We start from the raw sequence: 18,675 nt of genomic DNA, 5'->3' as shown, positions 1-18,675 counted from the left end.
GTCTCTCTAGTCTGTATAAACCTTTGTTTTAAATAAGTTTGTGTCCACCTGGCTGAACTTCTGGGGTTTGTGCATCCTAATTTGTTGTTCTAGCGCATGGAATTTGAATGTGTCTCTCATTGAGGGTGTGAATGTTTGTGTTTACTGATGGGTTTTTCTATCTTGCATTTTTGTGATTCGTTGTGGGCATGTTCTCAGGTGTTGAAGAAGTTCAGATCTCTGTACCAGTGCAGCCTTGCCGAAGTTGCTCCTCCACGTCCCCTGAGCGCTCTATGACCCGTGGGGAGGAGGAGGGTGAGTCATATCCTCCATCCATCCTTCTATCGCTATCTGTTTATTCCTCTTTCTTTTAAACTACTTTCTAAAACCTTCCGTCACCATGGCCAGTATTGTCTGTGTTCCTTTCTAACTTTTAAGGAATAGTTCAACCATATAATCAGAATCCTTTCTTAATTTACTCACTGATGTGCCATTCCAAAGCCATATGATTTTGTTTCTTCTGTCGAGATATTATGAAGATTCACACTGTTCTTTTCCATACAATAAAAGCATACAGTGAAAGAAGGTCAAATATTTGCTTTAAAGACCCAGTGAAATCAAAATTGAAGTTTTGCTGCTTTTATTCCATAGCTAAAAGCTTTTAGGTAATCTACACTCACCTAAAGGATTATTAGGAACACCATACTAATACTGTGTTTGACCCCCTTTCGCCTTCAGAACTGCCTTAATTCTACGTGGCATTGATTCAACAAGGTGCTGAAAGCATTCTTTAGAAATGTTGGCCCATATTGATAGGATAGAATCTTGCAGTTGATGGAGATTTGTGGGATGCACATCCAGGGCACGAAGCTCCCGTTCCACCACATCCCAAAGATGCTCTATTGGGTTGAGACCTGGTGACTGTGGGGGACATTTTAATACAGTGAACTCAATGTCATGTTCAAGAAACCAATTTGAAATGATTCGAGCTTTGTGACATGGAGCATTATCCTGCTGGAAGTAGCCATGAGAGGATGGGTACCCGGTGGGGTCTTCTGCTGTTGTAGCCCATCCGCTTCAAGGTTATGCGTGTTGTGGCTTCACAAATGCTTTGCTGCATACCTCAGTTGTAACGAGTGGTTATTTCAGGCAAAGTTGCTCTTCTATCAGCTTGAATCAGTCGGCCCATTCTCCTCTGACCTCTAGCATCAACAAGGCATTTTCGCCCACAGGACTGCCGCATACTGGATGTTTTTCCCTTTTCACACCATTCTTTGTAAAGAGAACCCTAGAAATGGTTGTGCGTGAAAATCCCAGTAACTGAGCAGATTATGAAATACTCAGACCGGCCCGTCTGGCACCAACAACCATGCCACGCTCAAAATTGCTTAAATCACCTTTTTTTCCCATTCTGACATTCAGTTTGAGTTCAGGAGATTGTCTTGACCAGGACCACACCCCTAAATGCATTGAAGCAACTGCCATGTGATTGGTTGATTAGATAATTGCATTAATGAGAAATTGAACAGGTGTTCCTAATAATCCTTTAGGTGAGTGTATATGGTAGTGTACTTCTAAACATATACAGAATTTGTTTTTAGAAGATATAGGCTTTTAAAATCTGCAGTCTCTCTCTTCCTGCTAAACAGACCCAGACAATATCATGATATTGTTGATCACGATGTCCAATCAAATGCTTTTTAGAACGAGAATGCACCTTCTCACTATGTCTGATCAGCGCACTTGGCTGTGGTTTAACTCGCACTGGAGATGCCTTCACAGGGCACTTTAAAGGGAGCACAATCCATTCTGTAGGGACGTCCAAAACCGAATTGCCAAAAAGAATCACTCAAAAGTGAGTTCTGAATGACCATTATCACCTTTCAGCCCTCTGAAACTCTCACAGTGGAGGGTAATTGTCTTAAAATGGAATAGGGCATAGGGATCATCACTTCTGAATAGAACATGCACAAGGTAGCTTGATGCGACGAAAGTTACTTCAGTTAATTCATGTTTGATGCACCCATTTTCCTGAGATGTACAGCACAAGTAAGTGTTCTTAAAGGGTTAATTCACCCAAAAATGTAAATTCTCTCATAATTTACTCACTCTCATGCAATCCCAGATGTGTATGATTTTCTTTCCTCTGCTGAACACAAACGAAGATTTTTTGAAAAATATCTCAGCTCTGTATGTCCATACAATGCAAGTGAATGGGTGCCAAAATTTTGAAGGTCCAAAATCCACAAAAGAGCAACATAAAAGTATTCCAGAGGACTCTGTTGGTTAAAACCATATCTTCTGAAGCTATATGATAGGTGTGTGTGAGAAAAAGATAAATATTTATGTCCTTTTTCCTTCACTTTCAATTTATCCTTCTGTTTTTTGTGCTTCACATTCATGCATATTGACACCTACTGGCCATGGAGCAGAATTTATGATAAAACATTTATTAACTATTGATCTGTTTCTCACCCACACCTATCATATCGTGTCTGAATACTCGTGTCGTAACTACTGGAGTCTTATGGATTACTTTTATGCTCCCTTTTATGTGGATTTTGGAGCTTCAAAATGTTGGCACCCTTTCACTTGCATTGTGAGGACCTACAGAGCTGAAATAATTTTTCATAAAATCATTATAAATTAAAAAAATCATTATTTATGTTCTACAGAAAAAAGAAAGTCATACACATCTGGGATGCCAGGAGGGTGTGTATATCATAAGAGAATTTTCATTTTTGGGTGAACTATCCCTTTAATTCTTTGTTTAAGGTGTATTCAACACATTGATATTAGAATCAGAATAAACTTTATTGCCAAGTATGCTTCCACATACAAGGATTTTTTCTTGGTGACAGAAGCTTCCAGTTCACAAACAATACAACAACAAGACAAAAACATCAAAATAAAAAACAGAATAAAAATAAAAAGCAAATAAAAATATATATATATTATATACAGTATTCTGATCTTTTACTCGCTTGTTTCTCATTTATCTTCATTGACTTGCACAACGGTTCCAGCCTCATCATAAGCAAAGAGCCCGATGTGCTGTGTTTGTTTGTGGGCTGGTCAGTTAGATCATCGTTCGGTTCTCCAGTCAGTTGAAGTGGTTGGACTCTGTGTTGAGATCACGTCTTAGTTGCCCCGGCTAAACATCGACTCTGGTATGAGAAGCAGAAGGGGTGTGTGTGTGTGTGTGTGTGTGTGTGTGTGTGTGTGTGTGTGTGTGTGTGTGTGTGTGTGTGTGTGTGCGGCTTTGTCGGGCACAGTGACGTAAACTAAAGCCTGTTGGCTATTTTTTTAAAAGGCACAAGCCGTTCAACAAGTACCATCCCAACTTCAGTTTTCAGTAGGAAATATGTCAACAGGCCAAAGAAAACTGCGCTCATTAAGGTACTTCAGGGGGCTTTAAACAGAAACAACTGTATGTTTTTTTTCATTAACATAATTGGGATGTTACATTCATGCTTGTAATTAACATTATCCAGTTGCACATGTACATTGATTGCTTTCGATCTAAGATTCCAGTATTCTAATCTCTGATTTCCAAGAACGTTCACCTGCCTTGATCATGTGTCCGTGCACCTTTTTTGCAGGTCAGAAGCTGCGTGTAGTTATGAACACTAATGATCCAGACTATGAGCATATTTACTCTATAGAGACCTATGATGGTGATGTTCCAATGGTGGAGACTGCTGACTATGACATCACTGTCAATAAAAGTCAGGGTATGTAGTTTGTACCTCTAAAAATCAGTTTGTGTTTGTGGGTGTGTGTGCAGACACAGCATAATATATGGATATTTTGGCAGGCGAAAAATTCTCTGTTGATTCATTTAAAGCTGAAAGGACAAAAAGAGAGGTGCAAGGCGAAGGTAAGCCATCCCTCGTGATTCATCATGGTAAATAAAGTTGTTGATTCAGTCACAAAGTTTGTGCATGAGTTTGTTTGGGGAGCCTGTCTGTACTAATGCATCTCAAATATGTGCCATGGTAATAACAATATCAGTGGTAAGATACATGGTGCACATTGTTACTGCTTTTCCATGTCTTTGATGACAGGTTGGGAAAGAAAAATCTGAAATACTATTTGTGGAAACATACTAATCTTTTGTTGATGTCTTTGTCCTCAAATACCTAACAAATATGCTTGATGATGACTATCACAATCTCGCACTCTATAATTGTTGCACTTCATTGTTCTTAGCTGTGCTCACTTCCTGTTGTGTGTATCTTCAGCACACTGTCAGCCCTCTGACTCATCTGTTTGACAGCTCTTAGTACCAGATTGCAGACAGCTTGCCCACCACAGAAAAGAGCAGAACATTTCTACAGATGTTCTGTGAACTGTATAAACATGTAGTAAGGATGTGTTTAAAAGCTGATTCTGGCTGTGACATTTGTGGGTTTAGTGTGATGTCACATTTTGCCATCTAGTTCAATTAACAAAGAACATTTTTTAGTAATTGAATAATTTTTTCGAGTCGGAAATTGATTATCAGTGAGAAAGTACTCTGAATTAATTCAGTGAGGAAGTGAGTTATCTGTCCACAATTCAGACTAATAGCTCCTGCGTTGAATTCAGTCTGATTCTGTTCAACTGATGGATTAAAAAGAAGTGCACCAACTGAAATTTTTCTTCCACAAATTGAACAGTATACTGGACACATTCCTTTCTTTTTTGTCACATAAGATTTATAAACTCTGCTAAAGATGAATATATACAGGGTTCTCACTATTGGCAAACACTTCTATAGCAAACCTGTGGCAACAATAAAGAGTTTGGCGCAAAGCTCATTTGCATGTTAAAATAACGAGTGGCAAATTTATGGCATGTTTGCTACAGGGGTTTGCCAGAACTCTAGATTTTTTTAAAGGGTTATGTCAAACATCTTGAAAATTTCTATAGAGAATTATTTTTTATCTGTTTTTAGTTCTCTCTGCTTTAAAGGTGAACTCAGAAATGTTTCCCCATTAAAAAAGTTGTACTAAAGAAATTAATTGTAACTGAAACGTATATTTAAAATCATGACAACTCATGTGAGATGAGGACTCTAGTCATTTTAATAACCTTATAAAAGCTGTTTTATTCTACATGAGGGGCACCCTCATGGGGGCTGCCATTTTAGAATCATATGACCAGCTAAATACTGCTCACTTAATCTCTGTAATAATCAAGTAGAACTATTGATACATTTGCTTACAATTTTAACACATACATGTTAATATTTTCATGTGCCAAAATTCATAAAGGGAAAAAAGGAATTGCCTAGTATCCAGTCATGCCTCTTTCTCTCATGTTCGCCAGCTGTTTAACTATTCCTTTGTGTGTGTGTTTATTAGACCCATGCATCTTGCCGATGAACGAGGGTGATTGCTCCCGCTATACTCTGCGCTGGTACTTTAACTCTCAAGTGGGCGTCTGTAGACCTTTTATCTACAGCGGCTGTGGAGGAAACTCTAACCGTTATTTACAAAAAGAAGAGTGCGAGCAACAATGTCTACTACAGTGAGAAGGTACATTAACACCCACTGACTAATATAAATAGGGAAGACGATAAACTGTCAAAACAAATGGTTGTGCATTAATGCATACTTGTTCATTTCAAATTTTTATTGAATGGGATAAAGATGTTTTTGCACCGTATCTATTAGAGCAGAGAAGTGTGTACTTTTAGTGTGGAGTTTTTTAACAGTTATTTTACTTTTTATTCTGTTATAGATTCATGTTGTAGCCTCTTTGGGCTTGAAGACGAGTGGACTCAAACTCATCTTCTATATATATATATATATATATATATATATATATATATATATATATATATATATATATATATATATATATATAAAACTTCAGTGTTGGGCACTGCCATCATGCACAAAAGATGTTTCAGAGAGGTTTAGAGAAGGTAAAGATTTATATCAACATCTTTTTCTCAGCTGGACAATCAAATTCTAAATATTGATGAGATCTTAGAGATTTTTCTTATTTATTTTGTATCTATTGAGCTGTCAAACATTTGTTAATCTTTCAACTTACTATAAACCTGGTATCATCTACGGTTATTTTAGACCCAGACTTGTTGCATGGAAGGCAAAAGTAAAATACAAGCATATTTTAATAACATGCTGTCCGTATATGCTTCTGTCAAAATAAACACAAATAGTTGCACCCAACTTGCAAACACTATTTTGGTGCAGACACTGTATATTACTGTTATAAAACACTTATGGCACTTCTGTCAATCACAGCATATCACATTATCTTTAATTTCATTCTTACTCTTTGACGTTGCATATTAACATCAAATGAACACCAAGACATTTTCATAGCTGCTAAGAACATTACAAATATGGTTGCACATATTGTAATTCTTCAGTTCTTTGATTTATCTTGTCTGGTTCTTAGAATGTGTCTATGATGTACAAAATTGTACTGTAAATGTATATCTGTATTTTTATCAGCTTGAAATTCAGAATGAATGCTCTTGTATTATCAGATGGTGCATGTTTATCAAATGGTGCTATTTTTATATTGTTAGTTGATTGTAATGTTTTCATGTATCTATGGCATGGATTATATTCAGTATTTGTGCTCCATTATAGTATGTACATTACAGTCCACACACTCCTGTTCATTTAATGTGATGATGTATTTTTCTTTGCACAAGACACCCCCTGTCAATTTTAACAGTCATCTGTTTCCAAAAGCCCAGATATACAATCACAGTGAACCCCTATTTTGGCTGGTTCTTCACAGACTGTTAATTGATCAGTTTTTTCTTTTTGTGTTAAACGTTTGCTGGGAATACACATTGACATTTAAAAGGGAAAAATAAATATGAATCAAAACATTCTTGGTTTGTTTTTATGAAAAATGTGAATTTATGTCATTCTTATTCTGTAGCTTTCATTTTAACAATGAATGGTTTATAGTCTACAGTCAGAGGTGGTAAGGCCCTTTAACATTTATTTCCACTTTGTATGAGTGTTTGAGAATGCAAGAACAAATAGAGCTACATTTCACTTGTCTTTCTCATATATCAACCAGAGCCTCATTAAAAGGTCAGTGACCACCTGTAGTTCATGTAAACCAGAAATACATGGCCTTTTCATTCTCTCTTTATGTTAATTTCCTGTCACTTTTTGCTGTGTTACATTTTTTTCTTCTTCATCTATCTTAGTCACACATCTGATGATTCAGTAATGATTCTGGACCATCTCGTTAAGATGCCAAAGAAAAATCATTACTACTCTTCCTGGGCTGTCACTCAAGCAGTGTTTTCATATTCATACTCATATTTATTAATTGACTGCATTTTAGCCAGTCCATCTGTTGGGCTGTCTGACTTGGTTTTATATTCTCATGCCTGCTTAATAACAAACTGGCTGCAGGTCAGTCTTCCCACAGTGTCTAGAGCCTTACCATTCATACTATCTCAAAGTGAATTGGTCAGTGCGCCTTTTTAACGAGTTCGTCTTGAAAGGGTCATGGCGTGCACCGTTTTATAATTGTATTATCTTTCCTGAGGTCCACTTATAATGTCAGTATAGAGTTTTTTCTTCACCAAATAAAATTATAATTAATCATATCTAATAATTTTCCTCTCTGGCTCTCTGTCTGAAAAGCTCAGTTCCCCTTCTGTCGCTCTCTCCACGTTGTGTCAGAGAAGCGACACTAGGGGTCTCTCTTGAGCGCCGATATCCACCTCTGATCTATGAAAAAAGGCCACTGAGAGTTGGCAGCCGGTATTTGCATGTCCCGCCCCCGGACATACGTGTATTTAAGCGGTGCAAATACGGGAGTTCCTTCAGAAAATTTCTTCGGAGCCGATAGTCGTGTCTGCAATTGCTGCGTGTTACACACCGAGTTCCTGTCATTCCTCTGCTGCATGCTGTTGGATTCTACAGCGCACAACAGCGGCTTCCTCCTGTTTGCACGGCTGTGCATTTCCTGCCCCTGAGCGCTTTGACAGTGCAGATTATAAAGAACTCTCACGAATCCTTTCTTTCATAAAAGAGTGATTTTATTTAAGAGTAATTTCCTCTAAAAGAGCAAAACACAGCGGCGTTGAACGTCCTTTTAAGGACGCGTCTTTATAAAGATGCCTTTCCGCCCCTGTGTTGTTCCTGGATGCGGTAGAGTACTCTCCGCTTCCTACGGCCACAGGCGTTGTCTCGTGTGTCTGGGTAGCGATCACTCCGAGGCTGCGTTTGTGGATGGTTCATGTTCTCACTGCGAGAACTTGACCATGACAACGTTGCGGTCGCGGCTTGCTTACAGACCTCCTCCTCAGTCACGAACCCACCGGGGCACTACGTTGCTTCCCGACGCTGCATTACCTGTTCCGCACCGCTGCGAAGCCCTGCCGGGTACGTCCAAAATACTCGTCCCCTTGGTGCCCCTAGCACGGAGCTTAGAGGTGTGGGTTTCACTGCCCAACCCGTCGCGCTGGCTGCACCGGACCATTCGACTCTGTTACGCAATTCAGTTTGCCAGGTCTCCGCCCCCTTCGTGGGCGTTCATTTTTCCGCAGTGCACGACAAATATGCCCAGTCCCTGCGCGAAGAAATCGCCTCCCTTTTAATCAAGGACGGGATAGAGCCTGTCCCTCCAACCGAAACGAAGAAGGGTTTCTACAGCCCTTACTTCGTTGTACCCAAGAAAGGCGGCGGCTTACGACCGATCTTGGACCTGCGAGTTTTCAATCGGACCTTGTCCAAACTCCCGTTCAAAATGCTAACCCAGAAACAAATTCTATCTGGCGTCCAGTATCTAGATTGGTTCGCAGCGGTAGACCTGAAGGACGCGTACTTCCATGTCTCGATTCGCCCTCGACATTGACCCTTCCTGCGGTTCGCGTTCGACGGCCAGGCGTATCAGTACAAAGTCCTCCCCTTCGGCCTGTCTCTGTCCCCTCGCGTCTTCACGAAAGTCACAGAGGCAGCTCTTGCCCCGCTCCGAGGAGCCGGCATACGCATACTCAACCACCTCGACGACTGGCTTATTCTGGCCCCCTCGCGAGAGTTACTATGCGCACACAGAGACCAGGTACTCAAGCACCTCAGCCGTTTGGGGTTTCAGGTCAACTGGGAGAAGAGCAAGCTCACCCTGGTCCAGAGCATCTCTTTTCTCGGTTTGGAGTTAGACTCAGTCTCAATGACAGCACGTCTCTCCAACGAGCGTGCTCAGTCAGTGCTGAAATGCCTCGCTTCCTTCAAGCCAGGCGCCGTGGTCCCTCTAAAACGTTTCCAACAGCTCCTGGGGCATATGGCATCCTCCGCGGCAGCCGCGTCGCTGGGGTTGATGCATATGAGACCACTTCAGCACTGGCTCCAGACTCGAGTCCCGAGACGAGGATGGCGCCGCGGCACGCACAACGTGAAAGTTACCACTGCCTGCTGCCAAGTCTTCAAACCCTGGACAGACCTCTGCTTTCTACGGGCAGGAGTACCCTTGCAGCAGGTGTCCCGACATGTTCTGGTTACAACCGACGCCTCCAAACTGGGTTGGGTGCCGTGTGCAACGGGCGCAGAGCCGCAGGCCGGTGGAACCGAGGCCCGCTGCGCTGGCACATCAACTGCCTAGAGCTGCTGGCTGTTTTTCTTGCCCTGAAGAGGTTTCTCCCGTTAACTCGGGGCAAGCACATCCTAGTCAGGACAGACAGCACCACGGTGGTAGCCTACATAAACCGCCAAGACGGAGTACGCTCCCTCCACATGTCACAGCTCGCCCGTCGTCTCCTCCTTTGGAGTCAGCAGCGACTCAAGTCACTGCGCGCCACTCACATCCCCGGCAACCTCAATACGGTAGCGGACGCGCTTCAAGACAGAGCTTGCCCGGTGGAGAGTGGAGGCTCCACCCCCAGTCAGTCCAGCTGATTTGGGACAGGTTAGGCAAGGCCCAGGTAGACTTGTTTGCCTCCCAGGAAACCTCCCACTGCCTGCTCTGGTATGCCCTGACAGATGCTCCCCTCAGGGCAGATGCTTTGGCGTACAGCTGGCCCGCGGGGCTGCGCAAGTACACATTTCCCCCAGTGAGCCTTCTTGCACAGGTGCTATGCAAGGTCAGGGAGGACAAAGAGCAAGTCACTCTGGTGGCCCCCTACTGGCCCACCCGGACTTGGTTCTCGGACCTCACGCTCCTCATGACAGCCCCTCCCTGGCGAATTCCCCTGAGGAAGGATCTTCTTTCTCAGGGACGGGGCACGTTTTGGCACCCGCACCCAGACCTCTGGATCCTCCACGTCTGGCCCCTGGACGGGACGTGGAAGATCTAGCCGGCCTACCACCGACCGTCATAGATACTATCAACCAAGCCAGAACCCCCTCTACAAGGCATCTTTACGCCCTAAAGTGGCGTCTGTTCGCAGACTGGTGTTCTTCCCAAGCCGAAGACCCACAGAAGTGCGCGGTTAGGTCAGTGCTCGTGTTTCTACATGAGAGGCTGGAGAAGAGGCTGAAAATAGTGCGCCTCCGTTCCCAGGAGATCCCATCTTCGGGTCGCTGGTTGACTCCTCCCTAGCCCTCGTGGGTCCGCAGTTAAGCGGAGGAACTCGCCGACCCAAGCCACTACGGGTACCCCAAGCTACCCTGTACTGGTATAGGTGCTCCACAGGTAAGGCCTCCTGTTCGGACTCCCCCTGTGTGTAAATTCCATGGTACTGTCCCATCACGAGCTGACTCCCGTGTCTCCCTTAGGCAGTTACAGCTGCCTCGGTTGCCGTGCTGTATACTTCCCCCCTCTACGAGGCTGGATCCACCACCGCACCAACTTTTCCACATAGGTCCTGTTAGGCCATGTGATGTGTTTGCCACTCTTTGCCTCCCCTGCCGGGTAGGTGTGGCCTCCGCAGGGTCTTCTCCGCCCTGAAAGAAGGGCTAAGACCCCCTTCCCTCAATGCGTGTAAGGGCCCCGGCCGTAGTTGCTCTATGCGAGAAACATAGAGAGAAAAGAGGCCCAGCCAGGCTGGCCCGTTCCCAGGTTGGCGGCCATCACCTTGCTCCCCCCTCCAGGGTAACGATAAGGAGTCTGATGGCTTGAATGGGGCATTGGGGAAGGGTACATGCAGCCTGATACAGTTGGTCGTCCTGCACGTAAGAATACCTGCTCGCTCCTGTATCAGCAGTTCACGTACACGGCTCAGCGCATGGCAGTTTATAAGTGGACCCCTATTGTCGCTTCTCTGACACAACGTGGAGAGAGCGACAGAAGGGGAACGTCTAGGTTACGTATGTAACCTCCGTTCCCTGATGGAGGGAACGAGATGTTGTGTCTCCCCCGCCATGTCGCTGAGCCGAGCCACTGTTGTGGCCGGACCATTTCCGGCTCCTCAGAAAAATCCTGAATGAACTCCCGTATCTGCGCCGCTTAAATACCCGTATGTCCGGGGGCGGGACATGCAAATACCGGCTGCCAATTGGCCTTTTTTCATAGATCAGAGGTGGATATCGGCACTCGAGAGACCCCTAGTGTCGCTTCTCTGACACAACGTCTCGTTCCCTCCATCAGGGAACGGAGGTTACATACGTAACCTAGACGTTTCAAGCTCTCAGGCCCTTTAAGACTTCAATATAAAAGCCCACTGTTATGATTGGCTAACATAGTGCAGCCCTTCCAATATAGCCATATTTGAAACGCAATCCAAAGAAAATGACAAACTCCACATAACATTCTAAACCTACATTTCAGGGTTAACACATAACGTACACCCTGAATATATAAAAATGTATACTCAAGCAGCACCATAAACTATCAAACAGTCATGACATGAAATATTCATGAATGAAATCGTTTACTTACGTTTTGCGGTCCAATAGTGTTTTAACTGTCCCATCTTTCAATAACAGTTCCATTGCAAAGCTTGAAACATTCTGTGACTGATTCACAAGCAATCCACGCTGATATGAGCCAAAAACATATGTTCTGAATACGCAAACGTAATACAATCCACGCTGATTTTGTGTGTTTCAACTGGCTAAAGGAGAGATGCTGGTCTTCACAGGAGCGACATCTCTCACATATTTTATGTTTGTTTACACACAGAACTGAATGTGTTTCTCCTAGTCAGTGGCAGCACCAGAATGAGACGCTTTTTTAAAGTTGCGATTGTACTGCTCTTTAAATGTGGCACGCATTACTGGAAACACATAAAAATATAAAAGACGTCCAAATAGTGCATGTGTACAAAAGAAACAATTAAAATGAGCACAGATGGGTGCAAGCATGGTCCAGGATGCCTTCAGAAACGCACAACAGCAAGAGAGAAAACAAACAGCAAGATGAAACACAATGGAGGTCTCCTTTTTAGAGTTATAACTTGACATGTTGTCTTTTAAAAGCGGCGTGTATGATAACGGTCAAAGCCGTTCATCTAGTGCAGGTTTATGTAGAAAAACATTTAAATCCAGATAGGCACATGAAGGAGCTCTGTTTAAGTCTACTTTGGATGAATCTCCCATGATAGGCCTTCTCTCTTCTTCACCTGTGACTGACTGTGAGCACCAGTGGGCAGGACCAATGGTGCAATGACGAAAAATAGGCATTGATATCTTGCTGAAGAGGCAGTCCTATGCAGATGTATTTGGTCCTTGTGATGTCACAAGTTCCACAAATTCCAAATGAGCCATTTCTATAGCCTGGTTAAAATAAATGCAATTTTTCTATTAAGGAGGAATTTTTCAGTTTTGAAACTTAGTGTGTTTTTATAGTACAATTACTTATATGTCAAAAGATCAAGGAAAATGTGATTCCTTGTGTCATGACCCCTTGAATATCAGTCACTGAAAACGAATCGGTTACTAACCTAACCTCGGTTCTCTCTAGATGAGGGAACGAGTATTGCGTAAGCTAGCTTACGCTACGGGAAAGATTCATCTTTTCTGAGATATTGAAGCCAAAAAATTATCCTTAATTTTGTATCCATTGTCAACGCAGTGCGGCAGCTGCAGACCTTGAGCGGGCTAGCTAGCGAGCTCATTGGTTGCTCTGCGGCAACTGCTGCAGCCTATAGACAAGCTTGGGCGAACTTGCATCCAATGAGAGGCGTCCGCGCGCTCACTGCATCAAAGCCCGCCAAAAGGGCGTGACTAGAGTGCATATAAGCGTAGTTCGTAGGCTGGAACCCTGGTTTTCATTGAATGAAGCGAAAAAGCGCTCATGGCGCGAGCACGGCCGGTTACGCAATACTCGTTCCCTCATCTAGAGAGAACCGAGGTTACGTTAGTAACCGATTCGTTCCCTTACGAGAGGTTCTCTCGTATTGCGTAAGCTAGCTTACGCTACGGGAACCCTTTGTCAACGCCGTGCTGCCAAGCATCCACTGCATGAGCCCCAGGGAATTAAGGGGGACCCGGGGGAGCCCTTGTGAGTGGGGAATTAATATTTGGCCGGCAAGAGTGCGGGCCAGTGTGTGTGTAGTACATAAGCACATAGACAGAGCGGCGGTGCCGGTGGAGCAGTTTAGCCTGCAGAGCGGGTACTTCCAGATTGTAAAATCTGACAAAGGTGGAGGGGGAAGCCCAGCCCGCTGCCACACATATGTCGTGAATGGAAATCCCGCTGGACCATGCCCACGAGGAGGCCATGCCTCTAGTGGAGTGAGCCTTAATGCCTAGCGGGCATGGTAGGTCTTTTGACGCTTACGCGGCAGCAATAGCGTCCACTATCCATCTGGACAGTGTCTGTTTCGAGGCGGCGAGACCTTTGGTGCGCCCTCAGAACGAAACGAAAAGCTGCTCGGAGCTTCTGAAAGATGCGGAGCGCGCAGTATACAATCTCAGTGCTCTGACTGGGCAAAGGAGATTGGCGTCACGTTCGCTATCAGATGCTGGTAGCGCCGACAAGGAAATGATCTGTGCTCTGAAAGGAGTACCGACCACCTTGGGGACGTAGCCGTGTCTAGGCTTTAAAATGACCTTGGAGTCACTTGGTCCAAACTCAAGACAATTCTTTTTAATTTGTCAATTCAAAATAATGAAATACCATCAGTTTGGAAGTCAGCTTTTGTTACTCCCTTGTTTAAAGGAGGTGATCCAGCAGTTTTAACTAACTATCGGCCTATATCTAATTTATGTGTTTTGTCAAAAATTTTAGAATCCCTTGTTTCAGACCAAATAAAAGAGTTTTTATACTCAAATGAACTTCTCTCTAAACTGCAATCAGGCTTCAGGAAAAAGCACAGTACCATCACTGCTGTTACAAAAGTAATTAATGACATACTTGTCGCCCTTGATAGAAAGCAATTCTGTGCATCACTTTTTCTTGATCTGTCGAAAGCTTTTGACACAGTGGACCATGCGGTTTTAAAGCATAGGCTTCTTTGTTTGGGATTGTCTGATTGTGCAGCTTCCTGGTTCATGAATTATCTGAGTGACAGGACTCAGTGTATTAAATGTGATGGTCTATGTTCTGCATTAGTGAAGGTCCACAAGGGGGTGCCACAAGGCTCAATATTGGGTCCTCTCCTGTTTATTATGTATATAAATGAATTGGGCCAAAATGTGTCGGATGCTAATATGCATTTCTATGCTGATGACACGATTATTTATTGTTTTGGATCGTCCCCAGCTAAAGCGGTTGAGTCTTTGCAGAAAGCTTTTGATGTGGTTCAACACACGCTTATGCAGCTTAAACTGGTTCTCAATGCTGATAAGACCAAGCTGATGCTGTTTAGTAATACTAAGAAGGTTTATAAAGTTCCTCCTGTGTTCACTTTGACTGGAAGTGTCATAGAGGTGGTTCATTTTTGTAAGTACCTTGGCATTTGGCTTGATGATGCTCTCACTTTTAAACCTCATATAGACAACCTTGTGAAGAAACTCAAACTTAAACTGTCTTTTTTCTTTCGAAATAAATTTTGTTTTTCTTTTAAAGCAAAAAAGCAGCTAGTCACTGCAACATTTTTATCTGTCTTAGATTATGGTGACCTGGTGTATAGGACCGCTTCAGCACAATGTCTGCATAAGATTGACACTGTTTATCATGCGTCTCTGAGATTTATTACTGAATTGTAAAAATTTGACCCATCATTGTGAATTATATTCCAGAGTGGGATGGCCATCGTTGTCCAACAGGAGATCAGGGCATTGGCATATTTTTATCTATAAGGCCATGCTTGGTCTGTTGCCATCCTACATCAGTAGTTTAATCACATGGAGAAGTGTTGGTTCTTATTCATTGCGATCAAATGATCACTTGCTGCTCTTTGTTCCATTTGCCCAAACAGAACTGGGGAAAAGGGCTTTTGTCTACTCCGCTCCTTCTGCATGGAACTTTTTGCAAAAAGACTTGAAATTATCTGAACTCATTTCCTTAAATGCTTTTAAGTCCAGATTGAGAGAACCTGAATTGACCTGTTTAAATTGTAAATGTTTTTAATTATTTGTGTTGTATAACCTTTATAAATGTAATTGATTGTGTTTTTGCTGCCTCTTGGCCAGGACTCCCTTGAAAAAGAGGTTTTTAACCTCAATGGGACTTTCCTGGTTAAATAAAGGTTAAATAAAAAATAAAAAAAAGACACGCAGCACTGACAGATAGCGCGTGAAGGTCTCCCACCCGTTTAACTGATGATAGGGCAGTTAGAAAAACGGTTTTAAATGAGAGGTGTTTCACATCCACGGATTGAAGCGGTTCGAAAGGGGGGGCTTTCATAGCTTCGAGAACTATAGATAGGTCCCAGATAGGAACCGATGGGGGGCGCGGAGGGTTCATCCTTCTAGCTCCCCTGAGGAAGCGGATGACCAGCTCGTTTTTACCCTGTGACTGGCCGTGCAGGGGTTCAGCGAACGCCGCGACGGCCGCCACGTACACTTTGAGCGTGGATGGGGATCTGCCCTTATCCAGCAGCTCTTGTAAAAACACGAGCAGCGGCGACACCCCACATGTCCGTGGGTCCAGGTCTCTGTCGGTGCACCATTTTGAAAACCCAGACCATTTTGAAGCATAGAGTCTTCTCGTGGAGGGGGCTCTAGCGTGTATGATGTGTTTATTACTCCTTCTGGCAAAGCGACGGGTAGTCGTTGATCACCCACGCGTGTAGCGCCCAGCGCTCTGGGTGGGGATGCCAGATCGTTCCGCGAGCTTGCGAGAGGAGATCTGCTCTCACTGGGATGGGCCACGGCACTGTCAGTGACAGCTGCGTAAGCTCCGGGAACCATGTTTGATTCTCCCAGCGCGGGGCTATGAGGAGCACCGAGTGGCGCGTTTCCCTGATCCTCTGCATTACCTGTGGCAATAGTGAGACGGGAGGGAAGGCGTAAAGCGGGCGGTTGGGCCAGTCCTGGGCCAGCGTGTCCTCGCTTTTCGAGAAAAATATTGGGCAGTGAGAGTTCTCTTCTGACGCAAAGAGGTCTATCTCTGCTCTGCCGAATATGCGCCATAATGTCTGGACTGTTTGAGCGTGCAGGGACCATTCCCCTGGGGGAATATTGTCTCTGGACAGTCTGTCTGGGCCGTCGTTCAGGTGGCCTGGCACATGCGTCGCCCTCAGCGAGCGCAGGTGGCTCTGGGACCAACTCAGTATGCGTTTCGTCAGATGGAAGAGGTTCCTGGATCTGACACCGCCCTGACGGTTTAGATAGGATACCACAGACCTGTTGTCCGAGCGGACCAGGAAGTGGTGACCCTGAATGATCGGGAGGAAGCGCACGAGTGCATACTCGACCGCTATCATTTCCAGACAATTTATGTGAAGGAGCTTTGCCTGAACTGACCATAGGCCAAAAACCGGAGAGCCCTCGCAGACCGTGCCCCAACCCGTGTTGGACGCGTCTGTCGAGATGACTTTTCGGCGAGATACAGCTCCCATCATCACTCCCCGCTGATACCACTCGGCCACTGTCCAGGGCTGCAGAGCTGAAATACAGGTCTGAGTCACTCTGATTGGCTGGCGGCCTGTGGCCCAAGCCCGGCAAGACGCCGGGTGTTTAGCCAATGCTGAAGCGGACGCATGCGCAGTAAACCCAGTTGAAGTACTGCTGCGGCTGAGGCCATGTAGCCTAGCACTCTCTGAAACTTCTTCAGAGGTGTGAGGCTGTTCATCTGAAATGACGCGGCTAGTCGCTGCACACAGCGCGCTGTGTAGATAAGCGAGCCGTCATTGCCACTGAGTCTAGTTCTATTCCAAGGAAGGAAATTGTCTGACTGGGCTGTAGTGAGCTCTTGGTCCAATTGACTGCAAGGCCCAAACTGTTCAGATGACTGAGGAGAACTGTCCTGTGAGACAGAAGCTCCGTATGTGATTGTGCCAAAATCAGCCAATCATCCAAATAGTTCAGAATTCGCAAACCCTGACTCCGCGAGGAGTGCGGCGCCAGCGTCCATGCACTTCGTGAAAGTACGGGTGCTAAGGACAGGCCGAACGGAAGGACGGTGTATTGATAAACCTGGCCGTCGAAGGCGAATCTCAAGAATGGCCTGTGACGGGGATTTATCTGAATCTGAAAGTATGCATCTTTCAGATCGAGAGAAATAAACCAGTCCCCTGGTGCACATGCGCGAGGAGTTTGCTGGTTGTAAGCATTTTGAGCGGTCTTTTTGCAAGCGCTTTGTTCAAAACCCTGAGATCTAATATTGGTCTGAGGCCGCCGTCTTTCTTGGGGACAAGAAAATAACGACTGTAAAACCCCGACTTCGCTCAGGGAGGCGGCACTCTCTCCATGGCCCTTTTGCACAGAAGGTTTGCTATTTCTGAGCGAAGCATGCACGCTGCTTCCGTGTTCACAGTAGTTTCGAGCAGCTCTGAAGCGAGGAGGACGGCGATCGAACTGTAGTAAATAGCCCTGTTTTATTGTGCTTAACACCCATTCGGATATCCCTGGGATATCTTCCCACGCTTTGAAGCGTAATGTTAGAGGGTGAGTGGCCAAATCGCTCTGATTGCCGCACACAGCGCGCTGAACAGAATGTGTGAGCGCGTTTACTGTGCTTATGCTGGACTGCTCGCAGACAGCATGGACAGGCTGTTCTGTGAGTGACTTCCCGATTGAGGTGAATGGGGAAAGAGTCACGTCTGTTAAGTGATACGCAAGCATAGTCACGGGCACAGGACTTACATACAGAGAAGTGTTTGCTGGCCGTGTGACAGAGCGGGCAGAGAATGGGCGCGCGCACGTATTCGTGAGCGCATTTATTGACTCTAACACTCGAGTGGTTCGTAACCGCTTTTGAGTGTGCTCTGATGGGGACACGGAACGTGTAATGCTTGTGTGTAGAGGTGAACGCAGGCAAGCGGGCGTTAACACCGGCTTGTTGGCTGCTGAATCTACCACTGTAGTAGCCTGAAGGAAGGGGACTGACAGGGGGCGAAGTTTTGACGGTGGTCCGGCCGCAGCGGGACTGATCCGTCGTTTTGTCAACAAAGCTAGGAGGACTTCGGTTGTTCAGGTTTCATCGCAATTCTAGTCCGAGGCCCGCGGGGCGGCGGTCTCGCGGCGGCTGTCTGAGCCGTGATCGAGGGCGGCCGCCCTGTCGACGCTGAGAAGTCTGGCTTTGTTGAGCTGGGCGCTGTGAAGAGGCTCGTGCAGGAGGCTCACGTGGGCGGCCTGCAGAGGAGCTAGCGCGACGAGGCAGAAAGAGATTCATGGCTTGTGTGGCTTTTTGGACCTCTGAAAACCGGTCAATGATACCACTCACCGCTCCGGAGCCGAAGAGACCGGATGGAGAGAGCGGTGCGTTGAGGAACGTAGA

The 18,675-nt window shown here is 45.1% G+C and overlaps 1 protein-coding gene across 1 annotated transcript; it reads left to right on the top strand.

The window, feature by feature from the left end:
- Window positions 1-51: 51 nt before the first annotated feature.
- On the top strand, window positions 52-6,946 carry si:dkey-117n7.5 (uncharacterized protein LOC559444 homolog). Its single transcript, XM_052140490.1, has 5 exons — window positions 52-294; window positions 3,582-3,713; window positions 3,797-3,859; window positions 5,328-5,501; window positions 5,707-6,946. The coding sequence occupies exons 1-4, from the start codon at window positions 189-191 to the stop codon at window positions 5,495-5,497; spliced, it is 471 nt and encodes a 156-aa protein (XP_051996450.1). The 5' UTR covers window positions 52-188; the 3' UTR covers window positions 5,498-5,501; window positions 5,707-6,946.
- Window positions 6,947-18,675: the final 11,729 nt, after the last annotated feature.

The sequence above is a fragment of the Xyrauchen texanus genome, chromosome 13, assembly GCF_025860055.1.
Source record: "Xyrauchen texanus isolate HMW12.3.18 chromosome 13, RBS_HiC_50CHRs, whole genome shotgun sequence".
In the NCBI taxonomy this organism is placed as follows: Eukaryota; Metazoa; Chordata; class Actinopteri; order Cypriniformes; family Catostomidae; genus Xyrauchen; species Xyrauchen texanus.
This window is presented reverse-complemented; position numbering and strand designations above follow the sequence as displayed.